The sequence below is a fragment of the Callorhinchus milii genome, unplaced genomic scaffold (assembly GCF_018977255.1).
Source record: "Callorhinchus milii isolate IMCB2004 unplaced genomic scaffold, IMCB_Cmil_1.0 Scaffold3, whole genome shotgun sequence".
Lineage (NCBI taxonomy): Eukaryota > Metazoa > Chordata > Chondrichthyes > Chimaeriformes > Callorhinchidae > Callorhinchus > Callorhinchus milii.
The window spans coordinates 69,942,945-69,963,850 of NW_024704744.1; the positions used below are offsets into that span (position 1 = coordinate 69,942,945).

The 20,906-nt window shown below is 48.8% G+C and overlaps 1 protein-coding gene across 2 annotated transcripts; it reads right to left on the reverse strand.

The window, feature by feature from the left end:
- Positions 1 to 1,577: 1,577 nt before the first annotated feature.
- Positions 1,578 to 20,217, reverse strand: LOC103179244 (cofilin-2-like). 2 transcript variants are annotated; one of them, NM_001293161.1, is given in 5 exon segments: positions 2,962 to 3,161; positions 3,840 to 3,916; positions 7,440 to 7,738; positions 19,951 to 19,988; positions 20,017 to 20,100. In NM_001293161.1, coding segments are annotated over 4 exon segments (486 nt in total). In that variant the 5' UTR covers positions 19,954 to 19,988; positions 20,017 to 20,100; the 3' UTR covers positions 2,962 to 3,054.
- Between the last annotated feature and the right edge of the window lie 689 nt (positions 20,218 to 20,906).

Consider the following 20,906-nt stretch of genomic DNA (forward strand, 5'->3'; position numbering starts at 1 on the left):
CCACAGCCTCTTGTGTTCTGTTCATTGGTAAAGGTTGAATGATTGCATTGGACCGGTTCTGGCAGGTGAATGAACAGTGATGTGTCAGCCCTTCCCTCGACAATGCTGCTCGTTGAACAGGAACTTAATATTGCGACATACAGATTGGGAAATTCCCTGTTTGTCCAAACAATACAGCAAAGCCTCCTCTCTCTCTCTCTATATATATATATATCTTCTATCTTTATACTAATAAACAGTGTGTCTGCACTTCAAGAAGGAGCTCAATAATCGATTGATGTAGGGACATGATTTATACCTCCTCGGAAAGGTCTTGCATCTCGGAGTGACATCGGCATATTTGTTTTCAGGTATCTCCTATCGTTCGCTAGTTATTTTCAGTTTTGTGTTTTTCACTAGTTTCACCTAGTGGCCACCAAGTCAAAGTGGCGCTGTGTCATTGTGTGTCAGTGCATGTACGTATGTACACGTGCACTGCAATTACACGTGGTGGCTACGCCATCTGACCATGGCGCTGTGGCATCCTGCGTCATAGAGCACGCAACATAGCCAAGCAGCGGAAACAAAATAACTACATTTGTATAACACCTTTCACGTCGGGAGGACGTCCCAAGACACTGGACAATCAGTGTTTTGGATCCAAGCTGGGGGTTGGGATCGGGGAGTATGGAGGGCGGTGGGGGGGGGAATCAGGGTGATCGAAGGCACAGTCGATGAGAAAGGTCTTGGAAGGAGGCGAGATGGAGTTCCAGAGGGTGGGGGCAGAGATACTGAAGGCTCACCGGCCAATGGTGGGACAGGTTAGGCGGGGGATGTGAAGTGGGCAGATGATAAAAGGTTCAGAGGTCACAGAGGTAGGGGGAGCAAGACCATAGAGGTCTTTGAAGGTGAGGACCAGGATCTTGAACTGTGTCCTTTGTGTGATGGGAAGCCAGTGGAGTTGGGTGAAGATGGGCATGATGAGGTTGCGGAGCCTGGTGCCGGAGAGGACATGGGCTGCAGAGTTGAGTCAAGCCTGGATGTTATGTGTGCGTGTATGAGGGTCTCAGCAGCTTGAGGTATGAAAGAGTGGTGGAGCCAGATGCTATTGCGGAGGTGGGGGAAGGCAGAGCGGGACATGGCACAGATGGCAGAAAAGATAGTTGAGGGTCGAACAAGACGCCAAGGTTCTGGACTGGCTTAGTAAGGTGGAGTATGGATCCTTGGATGGTGCACATTCCACCAAAATAAAGAACACAAAGCTAAACTGCGGCGACAACAACATTTACATTTTTAAAGCACCGAGTCCTCCCAGATGAGTATAGAGATGAAATGTCTGTCTGTGGGTCAATCTACATTCCATATTGGCTCCTTTGATTGCAAGCGAAGCTGCAACGGGTACAGCTGCAACAGGTACGGTGGAGTGGTTTAGAATAACCTCTCAGGTTCATTCTTATATTCTGAAGAGATGAGGATTGATGGAGCAAGAAAAAGGTAACTGATCGTAAAATGTGTAAATAGCCCAGATGTCTTTTCAGCCCAACCTGTTATTTTGCACCCAAATCTAGGATTGACGTACACAAAAATACAGTGCCAAGTGGATTTCATTGTTTATTTAAAACAGCAACATGATCACTTCCAAGGGAGACTTCAACTTTTGCATTCCATTCAAAACATTCTACGAAGATTCTCACAATTGGGAGAGAGCAGTTTTCTTTGGAGTCAGCTAGATTGTGTTTATTATAAAAGAGCAAAGATTGAAGCAGGGATGGAAAGTTAGAAAACAAAACCAATAATGATTTTCTCACACCTATTATACATCAGTTAGGAGATTGCTTACACAATATAAGGGTTCCAGTGTTTGCATGCACGGTTACTCCACATATATATAGGAACACATGGTATGCAGGTAATTTGCTTTGCACACTGAGCAACGGTGAAAAGGTGATCACCACCTTAAGGGAAATTAAACAAATTTGCTAATGAAGCAATACTTGGTTAATGTAAAGTACAGATCATGTAAAGTACAGATCATGTAACGCCACCATTGGTTAAAATACTCAGTGACAGTGCACAACCTTTCATGCAAGAGACATGATTTAAACTGGTTGAATCCCATTCTAACTGGATGAAGCATGTTTAATAGCACAAAAGTTAAAGGTATTCAATTGTGCACCCATTACATGTTTACATTCTACAGCCAGTCATTCTCTTTCAAGTATCCTAGGGTCCAAGACCCGGACGAGCCCACAGTGGCCCAAGTGATTCTGGGATAAGTAATAATAACAATCGTTGAACTTGATATAGGACTGTTTCACGTCTTCCAGATGTCTCAAAGCACTTCACAGAATATACTGTAAAGTGAATTGACTGCATTTTTGTGAGCGAAACACAGCAGCCAATTGCGCACAGCAGTGTCCCACAAACAGTTTTGGATTGAAGTGGCCAAATTATTATTGTTTGTTTTTCTTGAGGGATTATTATTAGGTGTTTGGAGTAAGAAAACTTGCCCACGGTTTCGCCCTGCGGGAATCAAACCCAGGTCTGTCACTTGTGAGGCGAGTGCTCTAACCACTGAGATAGAGGACTTAACCACTAAATGAAAAAGAGAGAAAATGGTCTGGTGGACAAACTTAAAATTATCAATGCCAATGGAGACTATGTATGCTAAAAACATAATTCACTATTGTATTTTGAAAAGAGGTTTAATTCTGCTGCACAAACAGTAGATTCTAGCTTTAGAAAAAAATCTGCATGTTTCATAAGAGTCAAATATTTGGAATAGTCATCTTCAATTTAAGATTTGTTCTCAGATAAGAAACATGAACCAACACTTGTCAACATTAACTAACAACAAGATTAGATTTGTATAGCGCCTTTCACGTCGGGAGGACATTCCAAGGTGCTGGTCATTAAGGCTGGTTTTAGGAGAAGAAATCATTTTTTCCAAGTTTGAAATATTGAGGACTTAATGCAGATTGAAACCACCCAGGAATTTTTTTTAATAATAAAGCAGTAAGTTAACAATATAGCTCAGAAATTGAACAAGATAGTGGTGCTCTGCAGCATTAGGATTTATGTTGACTTCCCTTCTAGCTTTGTGACCGATTGGTTCAACTTTGCAGCGAGTTCTTTTCGATCATAGGCATCTTGGCCGACAACTTCCCACGTCAATTTGACACCTGAAAAAAAATGTCCAAAGCTTTACACTTCTGCAAGGTGAACATATATTCAGACTCTGACATCTAAGAGTAGTGCACTTGTAATTTCAGGAAATTACGTCGACTTTATCATCTTTCAATCCGCCACCGCTTTCTGGAAATCCTTCCCAGTCCCTCCGATTCACCTTCTCTTCTCCCTCCCGCACTTCCACCTTCAGATTTGTGTCTTTGACTGCACTTTCGGTCATCTCCCCCAACGGGATGCCCAGCCAGCTGTATTAAGCACTTTTTGACTGTACTGAGTGTATTGAGTGTGAAATGTGAAAAAAATTATTTGAATGTAAATTCTATCGTGTCCCAATTCTCGAAAGAATCAAATATTGCGTTAAAGAGTGGCTCAGCTACTTTCGAAAAAAAATCAAGAAATTATACTGCAATAAACACAAACTGTTTGAAGCAAATATTGAGGGTCTTTTTTGCAACCTGACTTTCTGTTGTACAGTACCATTACACACCAGCAAATTGATATAATTTTCACAACTTTTTTTTAAAAAACATCAAAAATATGAGGTTGTGGTCATTTGCACTGCTCATATCAAAGATGAGTTTGGTCATGCTTCAGCAGGACTTGCATCTCTCCCCTCCTACCTGCACAAACAAAAGCAGTTTTGTTCACAATAAACAAAATCGGAAGCATACCTCCAAGACTCGAGGAAAGTTTTTTTAAGGAGCTTGCATATATCATCCTGTTCTTAAGGCTTGCATTCTCAGGAGCCCTGTAAAAGAACAAAAAAGAATTAGCAAACATGCTAAAACCTTCAACTACAAAGAGAAATCCTCATCCTATAACCTTTCATATCTAGTTATACATTACGTGGGGACACCTCTGCTGCTAGTATTTAGGAAACCCTTTCCAACCTGAGCCCCACGTCTTGCCCTTCCCTTGGGTTTACTGTCTCATAGGACTCATTTCTTTAGGGAATCATTCTATTGCCTTCCTCTTTTGTATGAAGCGAGACACCACCACATCATAAGTGCAGAATTTTCTCAAAAGACAAATTTCCGGGCAAATAAAATGACAAGACTGTGCACGGCACTGATCAAGCAATGGAGAAATCACTCCACTAATGTAAATTCTCACTTGATAAACCCAACTTGTAAAAATAACTCACGGATATGATTCTCTTACAGTGGAGCTATATTATGAGGGGATCCAGAACATCCCAACCTGCCTTATAAAGAGGCTGTCATAAACTGCAGTGTAGGAAGCAACATCAGAGGCAACCTGATGATTTGGAAGTCAGCCATTTATTGTGTTCAAGAAAGAAACTGCCTAACTTTCAGGTCATTGAACTTCCACAGACATCATTTCCCTACACACATGCCGTGCACAAGAAGCAACATCAGTCAAGCTCAAACTTTGCTAGTGTTAGCACAGAGAATGCCGTCCACATGCATGGATAGTCCGCAATCCATTTGAATCAGAAGTTAAACAGTGCTCTGACAAAGCTAGTTGGCCACCCCACCCAGTTACACCTTCCATCATACCCCATGACTCAACCTCCATAGTAGTGGGTTGGCTCTCTTCTCCCAAGCGTTCACTGGGTCTTTCCCATTACTCCTCTAGATCCCTCCTCTTTCAAGCACCTTACTCTTTATCATCCCTCCAATGTTTCCCTTAAAATTATTTTTCCTCATCTATTGACCCTCAAGCCTTCCCGCACTTTCTTCTCCAATATCCCCACGCTCCTAGCTTCCCTCTGCCTCCTTCATTTTAGGTGACTTCAAGCTCCACTTCACCCCTTCTTCTACCTCTGCTGACTTCTCTCTCCTCTCAAAACCTCCCCCTCCACGTTAACTCCTCCACTCACATCCATGGTCACCCTCTCGACCTAGTGATTACCCAGGGCCTCGCTGTCTCGAACATCACCGTCGCGATAAAGTCATCCCGGACCATTAGTTCATCTCACTTAATTCTTTCATCCCATTCTCTGGAACCCAACCCACTTCTATCTCTAAGACTGCAGTAAAGGCTTTGTGCACTTCTATTTCTGATTACCATCCCACCTCCAACCTTCCTTTTCTTTCCGAAGTCCTGGAACGAGTTGCAGCTTCCCAACTTCCCTCTTTCCTCTCCCGCCGCTGTCTGTAAGAACATCTCCAATCTGGTATCCATGCTGCCCATTGTACAGAGACAGCCTTAGTCAAAGTTACCAATGACATTTTGTCCATCTGTGACCAGGGATCCTTGTCTCCTCGTCCTTCTTGATCTCTCTGCCATCTGATGTTGACTACTCTATCCTTCTCCACTGCCTCTCGTTTCAACTCCACCATCATGGTTCTGTCTCCAGGTTTCATTCTTACTTTTCCCATCATCTCCATTTTGTATACACTAACTGCTTCTCCTCCAGCCTTCGCACTGTTGCGCAATGCCCATAGTTCCTCAGGGGTCTGTTCTTAGTTCTATTCGCTTTGATATTTATTTACATGCTCATGCTTGGTGATATCATCCACAGCCATGGGATTAACTTCCACATGTATGCAGATGACACCCAATTCTATCTCTGCCTCCACACTCAATTCCAGCACCACTGCTGTCCTACCCCTTCATCTCTCTCCCCCACTCTCCTCCCTCTCTCTCTCCCACCACCCCCTTCCCAAGCACGGGTCACTTATCTGCAGCGGCAGCAACCAGCAGTTGGTTGCTAAGGACGCAGTTGGTAAGAGGTGGGCTTGTCTTCCTGACAGACTGCAGTAAAGGCTTTGTGCATTGGGTCCTTCCAACTACCATCTCCTGCCGCTGTCCTGGGAGCATGTTCACCAGGGAGGGAGGGAGTGAAAGTTGAAATGGCCGCGGACCACATAAAATCAGCTGCTAAATCAGTTCAAGATCCTCAACCTCACTATTAAAGCCCTCCATGCTTCTTGTTCTTCTCTACCCCTGTGATCCAATAACATTTTACCATTTTGCCCTCTCTCTCCACTCAACGTCCCCCGCTCGCTCCACCATTGGCAGTCAAGCCTTTCTATCCCCACCCTCTGGAACTGCATCCCGGAGCCCCTCCGCCTGCCTCCTTCAAGGCACATCTTAACACCTTCCACTTTGACCGTGCCTTTGGTCATCCTCCCACCTCCACTCCCCTTGACATCGATCCCTCATGACTCTAAGCCCCAGCTTGGGTGCAAACCCTTCATTGTCCAATGCCCTGCAATGTCCTCCCATCGTGAAAGGCGTGATATACAATCAATTTATTTCTGTTGTCATTATAACAGAATTCACTACTTTACTTTTGAGCGGCAATGTATTTTCTATGTAGAATTTTACATTATTCAGAAAACCAAAGTTTGTAGTTAAAACAGTGGGAGTTAATTTGCAGCATTTCTTAACAAACCCAAGAAACCTCCAACCAGATTTGTAAAACACAAAATTGGCTGAAGAACGCGTTCAGTTTTTACCATTTTCTACATTGGAACAATCAATTCTTTTAAGCAATTTTTAAATAGCATGAATTTAGAGGATAGTGTTCAAAATCCTCATTCCTCACTTTCAAAGCCCTCCACAGCCTTGCTCCTCCCTATTTCTGTGATCTGCTAACTCCACACCAACTTGCACGCTCAGGCAGGTCGGGCCTTCAGTCTTTTTGCCTCCTTTGGAACTCCATTCCACAGTCCGTTGACCTTCTTCCCTCCCTCCGTGAAGGCCTGCCTCTAGACCCTCCTCTTCAAACACACTTTTGGTTACCCTCCCATCACTACCCTCCCTCCTGATCCCAGCCCCCATCTCAGATGCAAATCCTTGACTGTCCAGTGTCTTGGGACATCCTCCTGACGTGAAAGGTGATATACGAATAAAATTTGTTGCTGTTGAATAAGATCCCTTGTACATTGGGGAAGGGATGGTGAAGGTTGGCACAATGAGCATTACCCAAGTCTTTCCTATACACTTATTCAGCAACGCTCCCTTTTTCATTTCTCCCTGTGTCCTGGCCAACATTCTCCCAGATAAAGAGTTTCATCATTCACTTCAAGGATATTTGATAGACATGTTATGCACAAATTGGCTGTTGCACTTGACTACAGAATGCAGTCACTACACTTTACAGTACATCTTGTGAAGTACTTTTTGAGCCGTCCTCATGACCCTTCGATAATTGTCCAGTTGTTTTTTTATTAATAAAACACACTTCTAATTGTGATCAGAAGTAAGCTTGATCCAGGAAAGTTAGGCTAGCTGGCAGTTCCTATGACAATCCTGGCATATCAAAAAAATCTTTAGGTCTATTAAATGTTAAAACTTACCAGTACAGTAATATCAGATCTTTTTTCTTTGACTCCTTATTTTCATAGCATACATCAAAAATGGCGTAGCGACAATCATTTGTGGGCAACGTGTCGTACAAAAGTTGAAAACCATCAGTATCTTCATCCATTTGTCCAAACAGCAAGACGTTTTCTTCATCATAAATAATTTCAGTTTTTTCGTCGTTCAATTTGAAGATCGCAAATTTTTTCCTCTTCTTCACATCTTCAGAAGTCTTGTGAACTTTCATCTCAGCAAAGACGCTCAAGACCTTTCCATTAATCTGAACACCAGATGCCTATGAAAAGAAACCAGACAGTTAAAATCACATCACACTCCTGAAATTCACCTAACCTGGAAGTCAATGATAGAAATCTGATTTGAAGAACGAGAGAGAACAAAAGTTGCATTACATCCACCGTCATCTTAAAAGCAACTGCCCTTTCAAAGGGAGGCAAACTAAATAGTGCAACAATGCTGTGGGTTCACCTTTTTAAACATATATGGTCTTCACAGTGTGTGAAGAAACGTTTAGGATTGATTTTTGAATTACCCTCCTTAAGTCAAGAGTCCTTCCCATACCTGTTCTTTTACTGAGTCAAACATCACCCTTAACCTCCACAGCTATAGGGAATACAAATTTAACTACCCACTCACCACAGCTAAACCGCAACTTCAAACTCTGCCATTTGTTCCCTGTGCAAACGGTAACACTGCAAAGCCAGGCTGTTGATGCACACTCCAGTGTGAGGACACAGACTACTAACACTAAATTCTAAAGGAATGCACGACTTTTACAACAGGTAGTGGTGGGGGGGGGGGCAGAGAATGAGGGAGAAATAGTATAAGTTAATACGGCAAATCAGCGTTGCACAAATGCACCTCACATCAAAACTGTCACAATGTGTCTCACTGGGCTCTGAAGAACTACTGGTATATCGCAAGGGCCATTATTTTGCTTTCTGTTAGCTTGCACCAGAATCCAAGTCACACACGTACAGATACCTAAACCACACTCGCTGCTGATATTCCCTCGGTAGACAGCAGGGGGCGCCCCAAGTCTGTTACAAAAACGTGGTGCGGCTCATTTCTTCTCCCCCACCACCGCCTTCAGTAAACAAGACTCCATCAATCCCTCAACCAGCTTTTTGGCACAGTAGCAGACTGGAGGGAAACCCCATACTGGGTGATCGCAAGAGAAAACCAAAAGTTTGGAGTACCTTAGGAGAGATCCTAAAACATTTGTTAAGATTCCATTAAGATCCCTACTAAACATAGTAAAGCCTCATATCAGTCCTGGATATGGACCAAAGGACTGTTGCTACCACAAGCCATGCAATTTTCCAGAGCTTTTGTGGTGCGGAAATATTTTGACAATGGATAGGGACCATAATAGCAAAGGCAACGAATGGCAAAACAAACATGCAAGCACTGCATCTCAATTTATCTCTTTGTATTCCATTTTAATTTATGGTTAAATCGAAATGGCAAATGCTTTATTCATTTGTTACCTGCCCTGATCAAAAGATGTGGTTAAACTACTACTCAAGCCTGTTGTTTTTGCAGGCATGTATTTCCATACTTAAGTATGCAACCCTGAACACTTCTCTTTTCTGAGTATACATCTGTTACAGAGGAAAAAGAAATGTATATATTAAAAGAAGATTAGCTAAGCCTACTAGTGAAAAAAGGCAGATTTATCCTGATTGGGGATAATTTATACAATTATTCTCATGTAAGAGACAAAGAAATGCAATATACTAGCACCTCACCAATAATAATAATCCTTGCATTTGATATAGCGCTTCTCACATCGGGAGGACGTCCCAAAGCGCTTCACAGAATATACTGTAAAGTGAATTGACTGTATAATTGTGGGCAAATGCGCAGCCAATTGCGCACAGCAATGTCCCACAAACAGTCGTAGATTGAAAGTGACCAATGTATTATTGTTTGGTTTTGGAGGGATTATTATTAGGCTCTGTGTGGTGTAAGGAAACTTGCCCAAGGTTTCGCCCTGACCTGCCTGGAATTGAACTCAGGTCTCTCACTTACAAAGCGAGTGCTCTAACCACTGAGCTACGTTTCCACAAATAAAAACTTTCAATATGAAATTCCTCTCTCACTGCATTTTTAGGTATCTCTCTCCCACTTGAAGAAGGTGGAAACAAACAGCAATTCCATATAAAGCTCTTAACATAATCCCTCCTGGAATTGCTCCATGGATAGTTGAGAAACAGTTGATGGGAGGCACTCCCTAACCTCGGGAGGGAGTATTTGCAATCTGAACCTCACAGGGCAGGGCAAACAGCAAAACTTACATAAGTCGTATGAGTGGGGAGTCAGGACCATAACATTTAATACGACTTATGCAAAGTCTGAGTTGCAAGCAAACTGTACAAGTTGTATAAAATCCAATTTAATCAATAATCTACACTGCGCATGCATAATTCAATGCAGCTAGTAAGTGTGCATGTGCTGACTGGTGAAGACTAAATTCCCCGCGATTCAATGCATCTTTATCCTCCCCTCATGCAAATTTGCAATGGAATCACAGGAAATTAAGTTCCAAGCTGCGCAATTTACTGTATTCACAGTCTGGGCCTCATGGGGAATATTCATAGTCTGATAATAATAATAATCCTTCCATTTGATATAGTGCTTTTCACGTCTTCTCGACGTCTCAAAGCGCTTCACAGAATAGACTGTAAAGTGAATTGACTGTATATTTGTGGGCGAAACTTGGCAGCCAATTGCGCACAGCAATGTCCCACAAACAATCGTGGATTGAAAATGACCAATTTATTATTGTTTTGTTTTTTTCAAGGGACTATTATTAGGCGTGTAATGATATCAGAAAGAATTGTATTATTATATTATTATGTTATTGTATATTATTGTAAAAGACTGATCTCATGGTAGCTCTGTATATGTGTGTCTTGTCTGTCAGGAGGAGAGAATTTATAGTCGAGATCTCCTGGGGGTGGGGGGAGGGTGGAGTTGAATGCATCTGAAGTCCAGTGGCATAAAAGAGCAAATAATTGGAAGTACAAGTCAACTTAAATATTAACAACTTCCAGGAGTCATCGCTGGGTTTTATGGCTACATATCAAGATTGTAAAGCCTCACCTCCCTGTGACTTGTTTTCTTCTCTCTCCATTTAAATGAACATACTCTTGCACATTGTAAAATTTCAAAAAAAGCAAACAAAATTACTCAAGAAAGTTATACATTATAAGGCCATAAACTTCAGCCCAGCAATTTAAAACTCTGGGGGAAGAGAAGTCAAAAGAAAAGTCATTGATTTTGTGAGTGAGAAAATGGAAGAATCTGTTTTTAAAATACTTTCCAGCAACATATATATGAAAAAAATCCACTCTGAGCTTGCAGATTTCTATTGGTTTTCACCGAATCTTGTCCAATCTCACTCTGAGGCTCATTAGATTTAAGTATTTAGACAAAAGCTGTGGTACCTGCCTCTTTAAGAGCTTTGGCCACTGCAATAAACTTCAATGGCTTGTTTTATGATTAGGTGCCAAATTCACCGCATACTGTCATCAAGACACCATTTTAAAATGATTCCAGCCCATAACTAGGCAGCCATTTCAATATAGGTCATCAAACCTACTGCGGTGATGCAAAAACAGTCACCAGGTCCACCCACTAACTTCCTGTTCACAAACAGCCTTTTTTAAACAACCACCTTTAAAACTCTGCTCACCATTTTAAGTGCACAAATGAAAAAGGAAGTACATTTTGAGCTGGGGGAAGGGAAAAAAAAATCCACTTACCCCTGTGCTCCTACAAGTCAAAGCCCTAACCATTAGGGTGGTCATAGCTGAACAAGCAGCAGGAAGGCTTGCCAGGCAATATGTTCAATGACAAGCTATGCAGTTTTAGCTGTTTAAAGTCCAGCAGAATTTCCACACACACACTGGTCCCCAAGCAGGGTCATTGAGAGCATGGTTGATGAGGAGGGTTTTGAGTTGGGTCTCGTAAGAGGCGAGGTGGAGAGATTGCGGGATGAAGTTCCAGAAGGTGGGGGCAGAGCGGCAGAAGGCCCACCCGCCAATAATGGGGTGAGTGAGGTGGGGGGGGTGCGGAGGGAGTGAACAGGATGGTACAGTTTGAGGACATCACAGATTGAAAGGAAGAATTTAGAACAGATTTTGCATAACCAAGGAAACAGATGTGCTCATCTGCACGCATTTTGTAACAGTACTCCTTAAATTATTCCAGTTAGCCTCCAGTCAGGATTGATGATGCAATTGTAAAATTGGACTTCGATTTAACAAAACGACCAAATGTGTACCTGTTTTATTCTGTAAAATTATTCGTACATGCAAGCAAGCAAGCGCCTCAATTTATTTTTAAGAAAGCTGGCAGACAAAGATCCGACAGCTAACATTAACATAAAGAGCTAAGAATCTTCCTGTTGGCATAGTGGTTAGGGTAAAGGCACCGCCCAATGCAACTCAAAGACAAACTGGAAGGCTGAATCTCACTCTGCTGAGGTAACTGATCTTACTTGGGACACGACAATTGGGTTTTGGTATCCCTGGTTACAGAGGGAGTTTTAAAATAACTCACAGGGATCTCCCTCTCGACTCTCTTCCTCCTCCTCGCTCCCTCCCTTCCCTCCCCTCACCCTGACCATTTCCCCCTCCTCTCTCCCTCCCTTCCCTCCCCTCACCCTGACCATTTCCCCCCTGCTCGGGTCATGACCCAACTGTGCAGCGCCTTGGGACGTCCTCCTGACGTGAAAGGCGCTCTATAAATGGAATCTTGTTGTTGTATCTTGTTGTAAAGATCCAGATTATCTCTGGAATAGACAGTTGTGCAAATCACATGCAGCAGCAAATACCACTACCCCCTGATGGTAAAGTAAAATAGGCTCTGGCATGTTTTCCACACGAAATGTGTCACTTGCGCAAGGTAACTGAGGAACCACGCCCTGGTAGAAGGGAAAAGGCCTGGGAGGGGAGGGGAGGAAGGGGAGGTCGCGGCGGCAGGGAGGTATTTAAGGTCGCGCACAAAAAAAAACCTCTGCGCCCCCCCCCCCTCCCCCCACAGGGCTCACATCAGAGCCCATCATGGTCCTGTTGGGTTGGCTGCCCCAGCCCCAGTCTATGGGACAATGTTTCCATCCACCTGACCGCTCGCTCCCGGTCCCCGCGTGCGCACTATGGCTGCCGCTATGACCCGAGCCCCCTCCCTCCCTCCTCCCTCCTCTCTACCCCCAAACTCCCCCCCCCCTCTGCATCTCTCCCGCTCTGTCCTCCTTTCTCTCCGTCCCCCTCGCCTTCTATCCCCACTTGACCCTCCCACAACCTCCCTCTGTTCCAACCTGGGAATCCTCCGCCGGGCTCACCGTGGCACTCGGCGTTGGCTGTCCAGCAGCAGCCACACCGACTGCCCCATTCCCTACCACACTCGCCACCCACCCCGGACACAGACCCGTTGAGCCAACCTCTCCTCCCTTATCCCCATTTCCCCCACCCCTGCCTCACAACCTGGACCCCCATCCCCTCCCCACACACCCTTCTGTCAACCGCTCCCTCCACATCGGACTACAAAAGGTCCGCTCCCTCTGTAACAAGGCCCTGGTCATCAACGATCTCATCCTTGACCGAAACCTGGCTCACCCCAGGCGACACCTTCCCCCTCACGGAGGCCACGCCACCCGGCTACAACTCCCACCACATCCCTCGCCTCAACCGCTGTGGCGGTGGTGTTGCCCTTATCTCAAGGACACCACTTGCCCTATCCCCCTACTCCTCTGGCTCTTTCCCCTCTTTGAGCACCTCACCCTCTCCCACCCCTCCTTCCTCTCACTTAAAATCCTCCTCCTCTACCGGCCCCCTAAAACCTCTCCCACCTTTATCTCTGATATTTCGACACTTCTCACATCTCTCTGCCTCTGCTCTGATCGCCTCATCATCCTGGGCGACTTTAACCTGCACTTCACCCCCTCCTGCTCCATCTCCTCAGATTTCTCTTCCCTGCTCTCCTCGCTCAACCTCTCCCTCCACATCAACTCCCCCACTCACAGTCACGGCCACCCACTCGACTTGGTGATCACCCGGGGCCTCAGTGTCTCGGATGTCACTATCACCGACAAGGCCATCTCCGACCACCACTTCATCTCCTTCACCACCTCCACCCCCCTCCCCACCTCCACCAGACCCACCACCATCTTCTACCGCCCCTGGAAGAAGTTACCCCCACAATCCCTAACCGCTGCCTTGGAGTCCTCTGAACTCCTCTCCCTCTGGCCTTCAACCCTCACCGACCCCTCTTCTGCTCTCACCCTCCTCCACAACACCCTCTCCTCCACACTTGACACTCTTGCCCCCATCACCTCCCGTACTGTCTCCTACTCTCGCTCCTCCCCCTGGTTCACCACCCACCTCCGCTCACTAAAGAGCCAGGTGCGGGCCGCTGAACGCACCTGGTCAAATCTGGCCTAACGGTCCACCGACAAATCTGGCTGGACCTCCTCAAAATCTACCGCTCCACTCTAGCCTCGGCCAAGTCGTCCTTCTACTCCAGGATAATCCTGGAGGCGAAGAACAACCCCAGGCTACTGTTTTCTACCACATCCCGACTCCTCCGTCCCCCCCGCCACCCCGCGCAGGTCATCTCCTCCAACCTTCACTGCGAGGAGATGCTGGATTTCCTTGAATCCAAAGTCAAGGGAATTTGCTCCACGGTCACTTCCCCTCCAACATCCACCCACACCCCACCCCTTCCCTCCCACACTCCGACTCCTACCCATCCTCCCCTACACACTTTCGTACCCGTTTCCCCACCCTCTGTCACCAAACTCATCCTATCCCTGAAACCCACCACCTGCTCCCTTGACCCCATCCCCACTCCACTCCTTATCTCCCAGCTCCACCTCCTTGCCCCACATATCACAGACATCGTCAACCTGTCCCTCTCCTCTGGCTCTGTTCCCATTCCCTTAAAAACTGCCACCATCACTCCCACCTTGAAAAAACCCTCCCTTGATGCGTCGCAGCTATCAAGCTACCGGCCCATCTCCAACCTCCCCTTCCTGTCCAAGGTCCTGGAACGAGTTGTCGCCTCCCAGCTGCGCTCTTTCCTCTCCACCCATTCATTATTCGAACCCCTTCAGTCGGGTTTCCGTGCTGCCCATAGCACAGAAACTGCCCTGGTCAAGGTCACCAATGACATCCTGACCATCTGTGACCAGGGCTCCCTCTGCCTCCTCGTCCTCCTCGACCTATCGGCAGCATTCGATACGGTCGACCACGCTATCCTCCTCCACCGCTTGTCCTCCCACCTCAACCTTCAAGGCCCTGTCCTTGAGTGGTTTAGGTCGTACCTCTCCCACCGTCTTCACTTTGTCTCCACAAATGGTTTTTCCTCCAGCCCCCGCACTGTCTCGTGCGGTGTCCCTCAAGGCTCTGTCCCCTCCTCTTCACCCTCTACATGCTCCCCCTCGGTGACATCATCCGCAGACATGGGGTTAACTTCCACATGTATGCGGATGACACCCAACTCTACCTTTCCTCCTCTACCCTCAACTCCACGACCACCGATGTCCTGACAGCTGCCTGTCCGACATCGAGTCCTGGACGAGAGACAACTTTCTTCAGCTCAACGTGCGAAAAACTGAGGCCCTCCTGATTGGCTCACGTCAGCGCCTCCGCACCTCAGGCGCTGACAGCATCAGCATCCAAGGCTGCACTCTCCACCTCTCAAAGCCAGTCAGGAACCTCGGGGTTCTGTTCGACCCTGAGCTGTCCTTTCTCCCTCATATCCGCGCCACAACTGGCACCGCCTTCCATCACCTCCGGAACATCGCCAGACTACGGCACTACCTCACCCCTCACGCTGCTGAAACTCTGGTCCACGCCTTTATCACCTCAAGGCTGGACTATGGGAACTCTCTCCTCGCCGGCCTTCCCGCACCTCCCTCCACACGCTGCAGGTCATTCAGAACTCTGCAGCTCGTGTACTGTCCCGCACCAGGCTTCGGGACCACATCACACCCACCCTCGCTCGCCTCCACTGGCTCCCCATCCCCCAGAGGATCGAATTCAAGATCCTCATCCTCAACTAGAAGGCCATTCACGGCCTTGCTCCCTCCTACCTCTCCGACCTACTATCCCCCTACCCTCCGTTCCTCTGGCTCTGGTCTGCTCCACATCCCCCGCCCCAACCGCCCTACCATCGGTGGCCGGGCCTTCAGCCTCTCAGCCCCGAGGCTCTGGAACTCTATCCCCCAGTGCCTTCGCCGCCTCCTCCCTTTCCTCCTTCAAGGCCGGTCTCAAGACCTTTCTCTTTGACCGAGCCTTCAGCTCCCCTCTCGACTCTCTACCCCCTCCTCGCTCCCTCCCTTCCCTCACCCTGACCATTTCCCCCCTGACCCAACTGTGCAGCGCCTTGGGACGTCCTCCCGACGTGAAAGGCGCTCTATAAATGGAATCTTGTTGTTGAGGAGGAGAAAGCAAGAGAAAACTGCCGAATAAGTTACTAAAAACAAAGTTCAAACATTATTCTGCATTGCAGTTTGCAAGAGTCACCCATAGCATTTAATTGTAACAGATATGTAGATGCGTTCCTATTTTAACTTTCCCCCTTCCTGCTCCTGAAGGCACTGCTGACTCGTGCTGAGGTGAGTGTCAGCAGCCCAGACCCTTGAGCCCTCACAGCCCTCGTCATTCGGGGAAATCAGTGGGAAATTGGCTGATTTTGCCCTCCTCTAACCTGGGGATGTTGTTTGACTTGAGAATAGTTTAACACAGCACAGACAGAAATCTATCCGGGGCCTCCTATTTCTGCGCGGCTTAAATTAACACGAGGCAGGGACAACTTCTACAATTGTGTCGCTGCAATCTGTAACTTTTTTTCCACAAAAAAAAATCCACACTCAGTGCACATCATCTCACACAACGTTGCAAATGGAAAGTTGGGCATTTTGAACCATGCTATCTGCCAGTTCTTATCCCCCCCACGAATTGCGCACATGTAAGAAGAGCTACTTCCTGCTCTTTCAAAATTCAAACTGCGTCAAGAAAAACAGGAAGGTGGTAACGTCGGATCTCAGAAATGTGGTTGAGTGTCACAACAGGGTGTGAAGCGATTGCAATTCAAGCATTGCAGGAGGTCAGTAAGAGCAGTCCAGAGAGGAAGGAGCGAGTGTCGGGAGTCAGTGGGGCTGGGTACGCGACTATGACTCGTTGAATAATCCCTTCCCTATAGTAATAATAATCCTCGCATTTGGTACAGCGCCTTATCACGTCTTTGTGGCGTCTCAAAGCGCTTCGCAGAATATACCGTAAAGTGGAGTGACTTGTGCCTGGCTCTCCCCCCCCCCCCCACCCCCAATTCGTTCATCCCACAAAGACCAGGATTTGTGAGGCTAAGTGCTGGCCGGGGCAGGCGGGCGCTGATCTGGTCAGAGGGCTGTACTTATCAAGATTTGCTTTGCGGCCAACCCACCAGAGACTCATAAAGAGGACTGGGGTGGGGCAGGACATGACACCAGTCATACTGTTCTGCTGCCAGACACGGAAGACTTGAGTTGTTTGTACATTAAAAATCCCCTGAAGCACTTCTGTCTCTCTCTCTCTCGCTCTCTCTCCCGCCCGCCATCTCCTCTTTAGGATCAAATGAAATTTAAACAGATCTAAAGATCGGGTGTGGTGGGGTTGGGAGGAGGATTAGGAATTAACTCCACGCAGCCTTCTAACGTGTTAGAAAACAAAACCTTTGCAACAAGCTTTTCTCGTCTTAAGAGCCGCAGGTTTACCTGAGCTCAGGCAATGGTGAGGAGCAGATACCTTGTAACTGGTGATCGATCGCACAGCCCCAATACATTGTAACAGGTGATCGATCTTCACAGCCCCAATACATTGTAACAGGAGATCGATCTGCACAGCCCCAATACATTGTAACAGGTGATCGATCTTCACAGCCCCAATACATTGTAACAGGTGATCGATCTTCACAGCCCCAATACATTGTAACAGGTGATCGATCTGCACAGCCCCAATACATTGTAACAGGTGATCGATCTGCACAGCCCCAATCGGAAGCCTCTCGTTATCCACAAACACACACAGAGTTTAAAATGTAATGAACACACAGAGGGGAGAGAGGGGGACAGGGTGGGGGGGGGAGAGGGGGACAGGGTGGGGGGGGAGAGGGGGACAGGGTGGGGGGGGAGAGGGGGACAGGGTGGGGGGGAGAGGGGGACAGGGTGGGGGGGGAGAGGGGGACAGGGTGGGGGGGGAGAGGGGGACAGGGTGGGGGGGGAGAGAGGGACAGGGTGGGGGGGGAGAGAGGGCGGGACAGGGTGGGGGGGAGAGAGGGCGGGACAGGGTGAGGGGGGAACAGGGGGACAGGGTGAGGGGGGGAACAGGGTGGGGGGAGAGAGGGGAACAGGGTGGGGGGGAGAGGGGGGACAGGGTGGGGGGGGGGAGAGGGGGACAGGGTGGGGGGGAGAGAGGGGGACAGGGTGGGGGGGGAGAGAGGGGGACAGGGTGGGGGGGGGAGAGAGGGGGGGACAGGGTGGGGGGGAGAGAGAGGGGGGGACAGGGTGGGGGGGAGAGAGAGGGGGGACAGGGTGGGGGGGAGAGAGAGGGGGGACAGGGTGGGGGAGAGAGGGAGGGGGACAGGGTGGGGGGGAGAGAAAGAGAGGTGGGGGGAGAGGGAGAGGGCGATGGGGGAGTGGGCGATGGGGGAGAGGGGCGATGGGGGAGTGGGGCGATGGGGGAGTGGGGCGATGGGGGAGGGGCGATGGGGAGTGGGGAGTGGGGCGATGGGGAGTGGGGAGAGGGGCGATGGGGGAGAGGGGCGATGGGGAGTGGGCGATGGGGGGAGGGGGAGAGGGGCGATGGGGGAGAGGGGAGTGGGGCGATGGGGGAGTGGGGCGATGGGGGAGTGGGGAGAGGGGCGATGGGGAGAGGGGCGATGGGGAGAGGGGCGATGGGGGAGAGGGGCGATGGGGGAGAGGGGCGATGGGGGAGAGGGGCGATGGGGGAGAGGGGCGATGGGGGAGAGGGGCGATGGGGAGGGGGAGAGGGGGCGATGGGGAGTGGGGCGATGGGGGAGTGGGGCGATGGGGGAGTGGGGCGATGGGGGAGGGGGCGATGGGGGAGAGGGGCGATGGGGAGAGGGGCGATGGGGAGAGGGGCGATGGGGGAGAGGGGCGATGGGGGAGAGGGGCGATGGGGGAGAGGGGCGATGGGGGAGGGGGCGATGGGGGAGAGGGGCGATGGGGGAGGGGGCGATGGGGGAGGGGCGATGGGGAGAGGGGCGATGGGGGAGAGGGGCGATGGGGAGAGGGCGATGGGGGAGAGGGGCGATGGGGGAGAGGGGCGATGGGGGAGAGGGGCGATGGGGGGGGGAGAGGGGCGATGGGGGAGAGGGGCGATGGGGGAGGGGGGAGAGGGGCGATGGGGGAGAGGGGAGAGGGAGAGCAGGGGAAGCAGATAGCGCCGACAGCCCGGGGTGGGCTGAGCTGAGCTGTATTCCCGGTAACTCGGGACGAGAGTCGCTTTCTTCAATTGAACTCTAAACCCGCGATCGACCGCCAACAACAACCCCGAAGCAAAACGGTGTGAAAAGCCGCGGATCGGGAGCCAACGCCACAGTACACAGTGCAAACCCAAAGGCAATGGCGCCGCCATTACCAACACTCATCGAGAGGGGAAGAGGAGGAGAGGAGAGGAGGAGGAGAGGAGAGAGGAGAGAGGAGAGCCTTGAAACCAAAACCTGTCCTCCGTTAAACCACCGGAGTCCCTTTTTTAATCTTTCTTTTTTCTTCTTCTTCTCTAAAACAAATAATGCATTTTAAACCATTCCCCTCCTCCCCTCTCTCTCTTTCTTTCCCTCTCTTTCTCTCTCCTTCTCTTTCTCTCTCTTTCTTTCCTTCTCTTTCTCTCTCTTTCTTTCCCTCTCTTTCTCTCTTTCTTTCCCTCTCTTTCTCTCCTTCTCTTTCTCTCTCTTTCTTTCTCTCTCTTTCTTTCCCTCTCTTTCTTTCCTTCTCTTTCTCTCTCTTTCTTTCCCTCTTTCTTTCCCTCTCTCTTTCTTTCCCTCTCTCTTTCTTTCCTTCTCTCTCTCTTTCTTTCTCTCCCTCTCCCTCTCTCTGCTCGAGAGATTTTTTTTTGAGGGGTGTGGGGGTGGGAGAGAGAGAAAAAAGTGAAAGGATCTCTCTCCGCCGCCTTAAAAACACACACACACGAAAAAACAACACCGCACCAAACAAAACGAAAAGAACGAGAAAAGAAAAGAATAAACCTCGATGGAGGAGGGGTGGGGGGGGGGGGGTGGAGGGGCATGGAGGGGGAGAAGGGGGGGATGGAGGAATGGAGGGGGGGATGGAGGAGGAGGAGGAGGGGGGGATGGAGGGAGGAGGGGGGGATGGAGGGATGGAGGAGGATTGAGGGATGGAGGAAGAGGATGGAGGGAAGGAGGGAAGGAGGAGGGGGGGATGGAGGGAAGGAGGAGGAGGAGAGGATTTTCGCTGCTTACCATCTCGGAGCCTGTGTTGCACTCACAGAGAGAGTGAGTGAGTGAGTGGAGTGGAGTGAGTGAGAGAGAGAGAGAGACCGGTGGAGGAGAGGAGGAGACGAAAAGCACTTGAGAAGACGGTGGCGGTGGTGGTGGGGGGTGTGGGGTGAGGGGGGGGGAGACTCGCACTGACTGAGAGCTGCTGCAGGAACCTGGAAACAAGACTACGAGAGCCTCGGGAGCTGCTTATTTCCTGGATTGGCGCACACTCGCACACCCATTGGCTCACACCAGCTCTCATGTCGATTGACATACATATATATATATATATATATGTGTGTGTGTGTTGTTGTCGTTGTTGTGTGCGTGCGTGCGTGCACCGTCACTCATCGGGAAAGAAAAGTGCAATCAAAAGAAATCATCCCCCAATCCCACCCCCACCCAACCTCACCCACTCCCCACCTCCCTCCCTCCCTCCATCCCCACTCCTTCCCCTCCTGCTTTGTGCAATGGTATATCAGGACAGTGAGGGCTGGTGCTGTGGATCACTCTTTAATGTGGATTTATTTGACTCTGTGTGTGTGTGTGTGGGGTTTTTTTTTTTGGTGGGGGGGGGGGGGGGGGGGTGTGGGGGGAGTGTAAAGGGGGAGAGACTTCTTCTGCAACACCAGCAAAATGTCATCGTTAGCCAATGGCAGGACGGGATGAAAGCAATTCCCAAATATGGACTGAAAACATTCAAGGTGTTAACAAGCGAAAGAGGCGTAAAATTGGCCTTATATGGTGCTGTTGGGCTCGGATTCGTTGCCATCGCTGGAGGCCTTTTTGTGTTGGTTATGGCCCGTCTGAGCCTTTCTGCAGAGAAAGAGGAAATGGGACACACACACACACACACAACACACACCGCACACACCAAACACACACACACACAAAAAAAATGCAATGTCCCTTTGTGTGAAGAGGGCGAAAAGCAAATA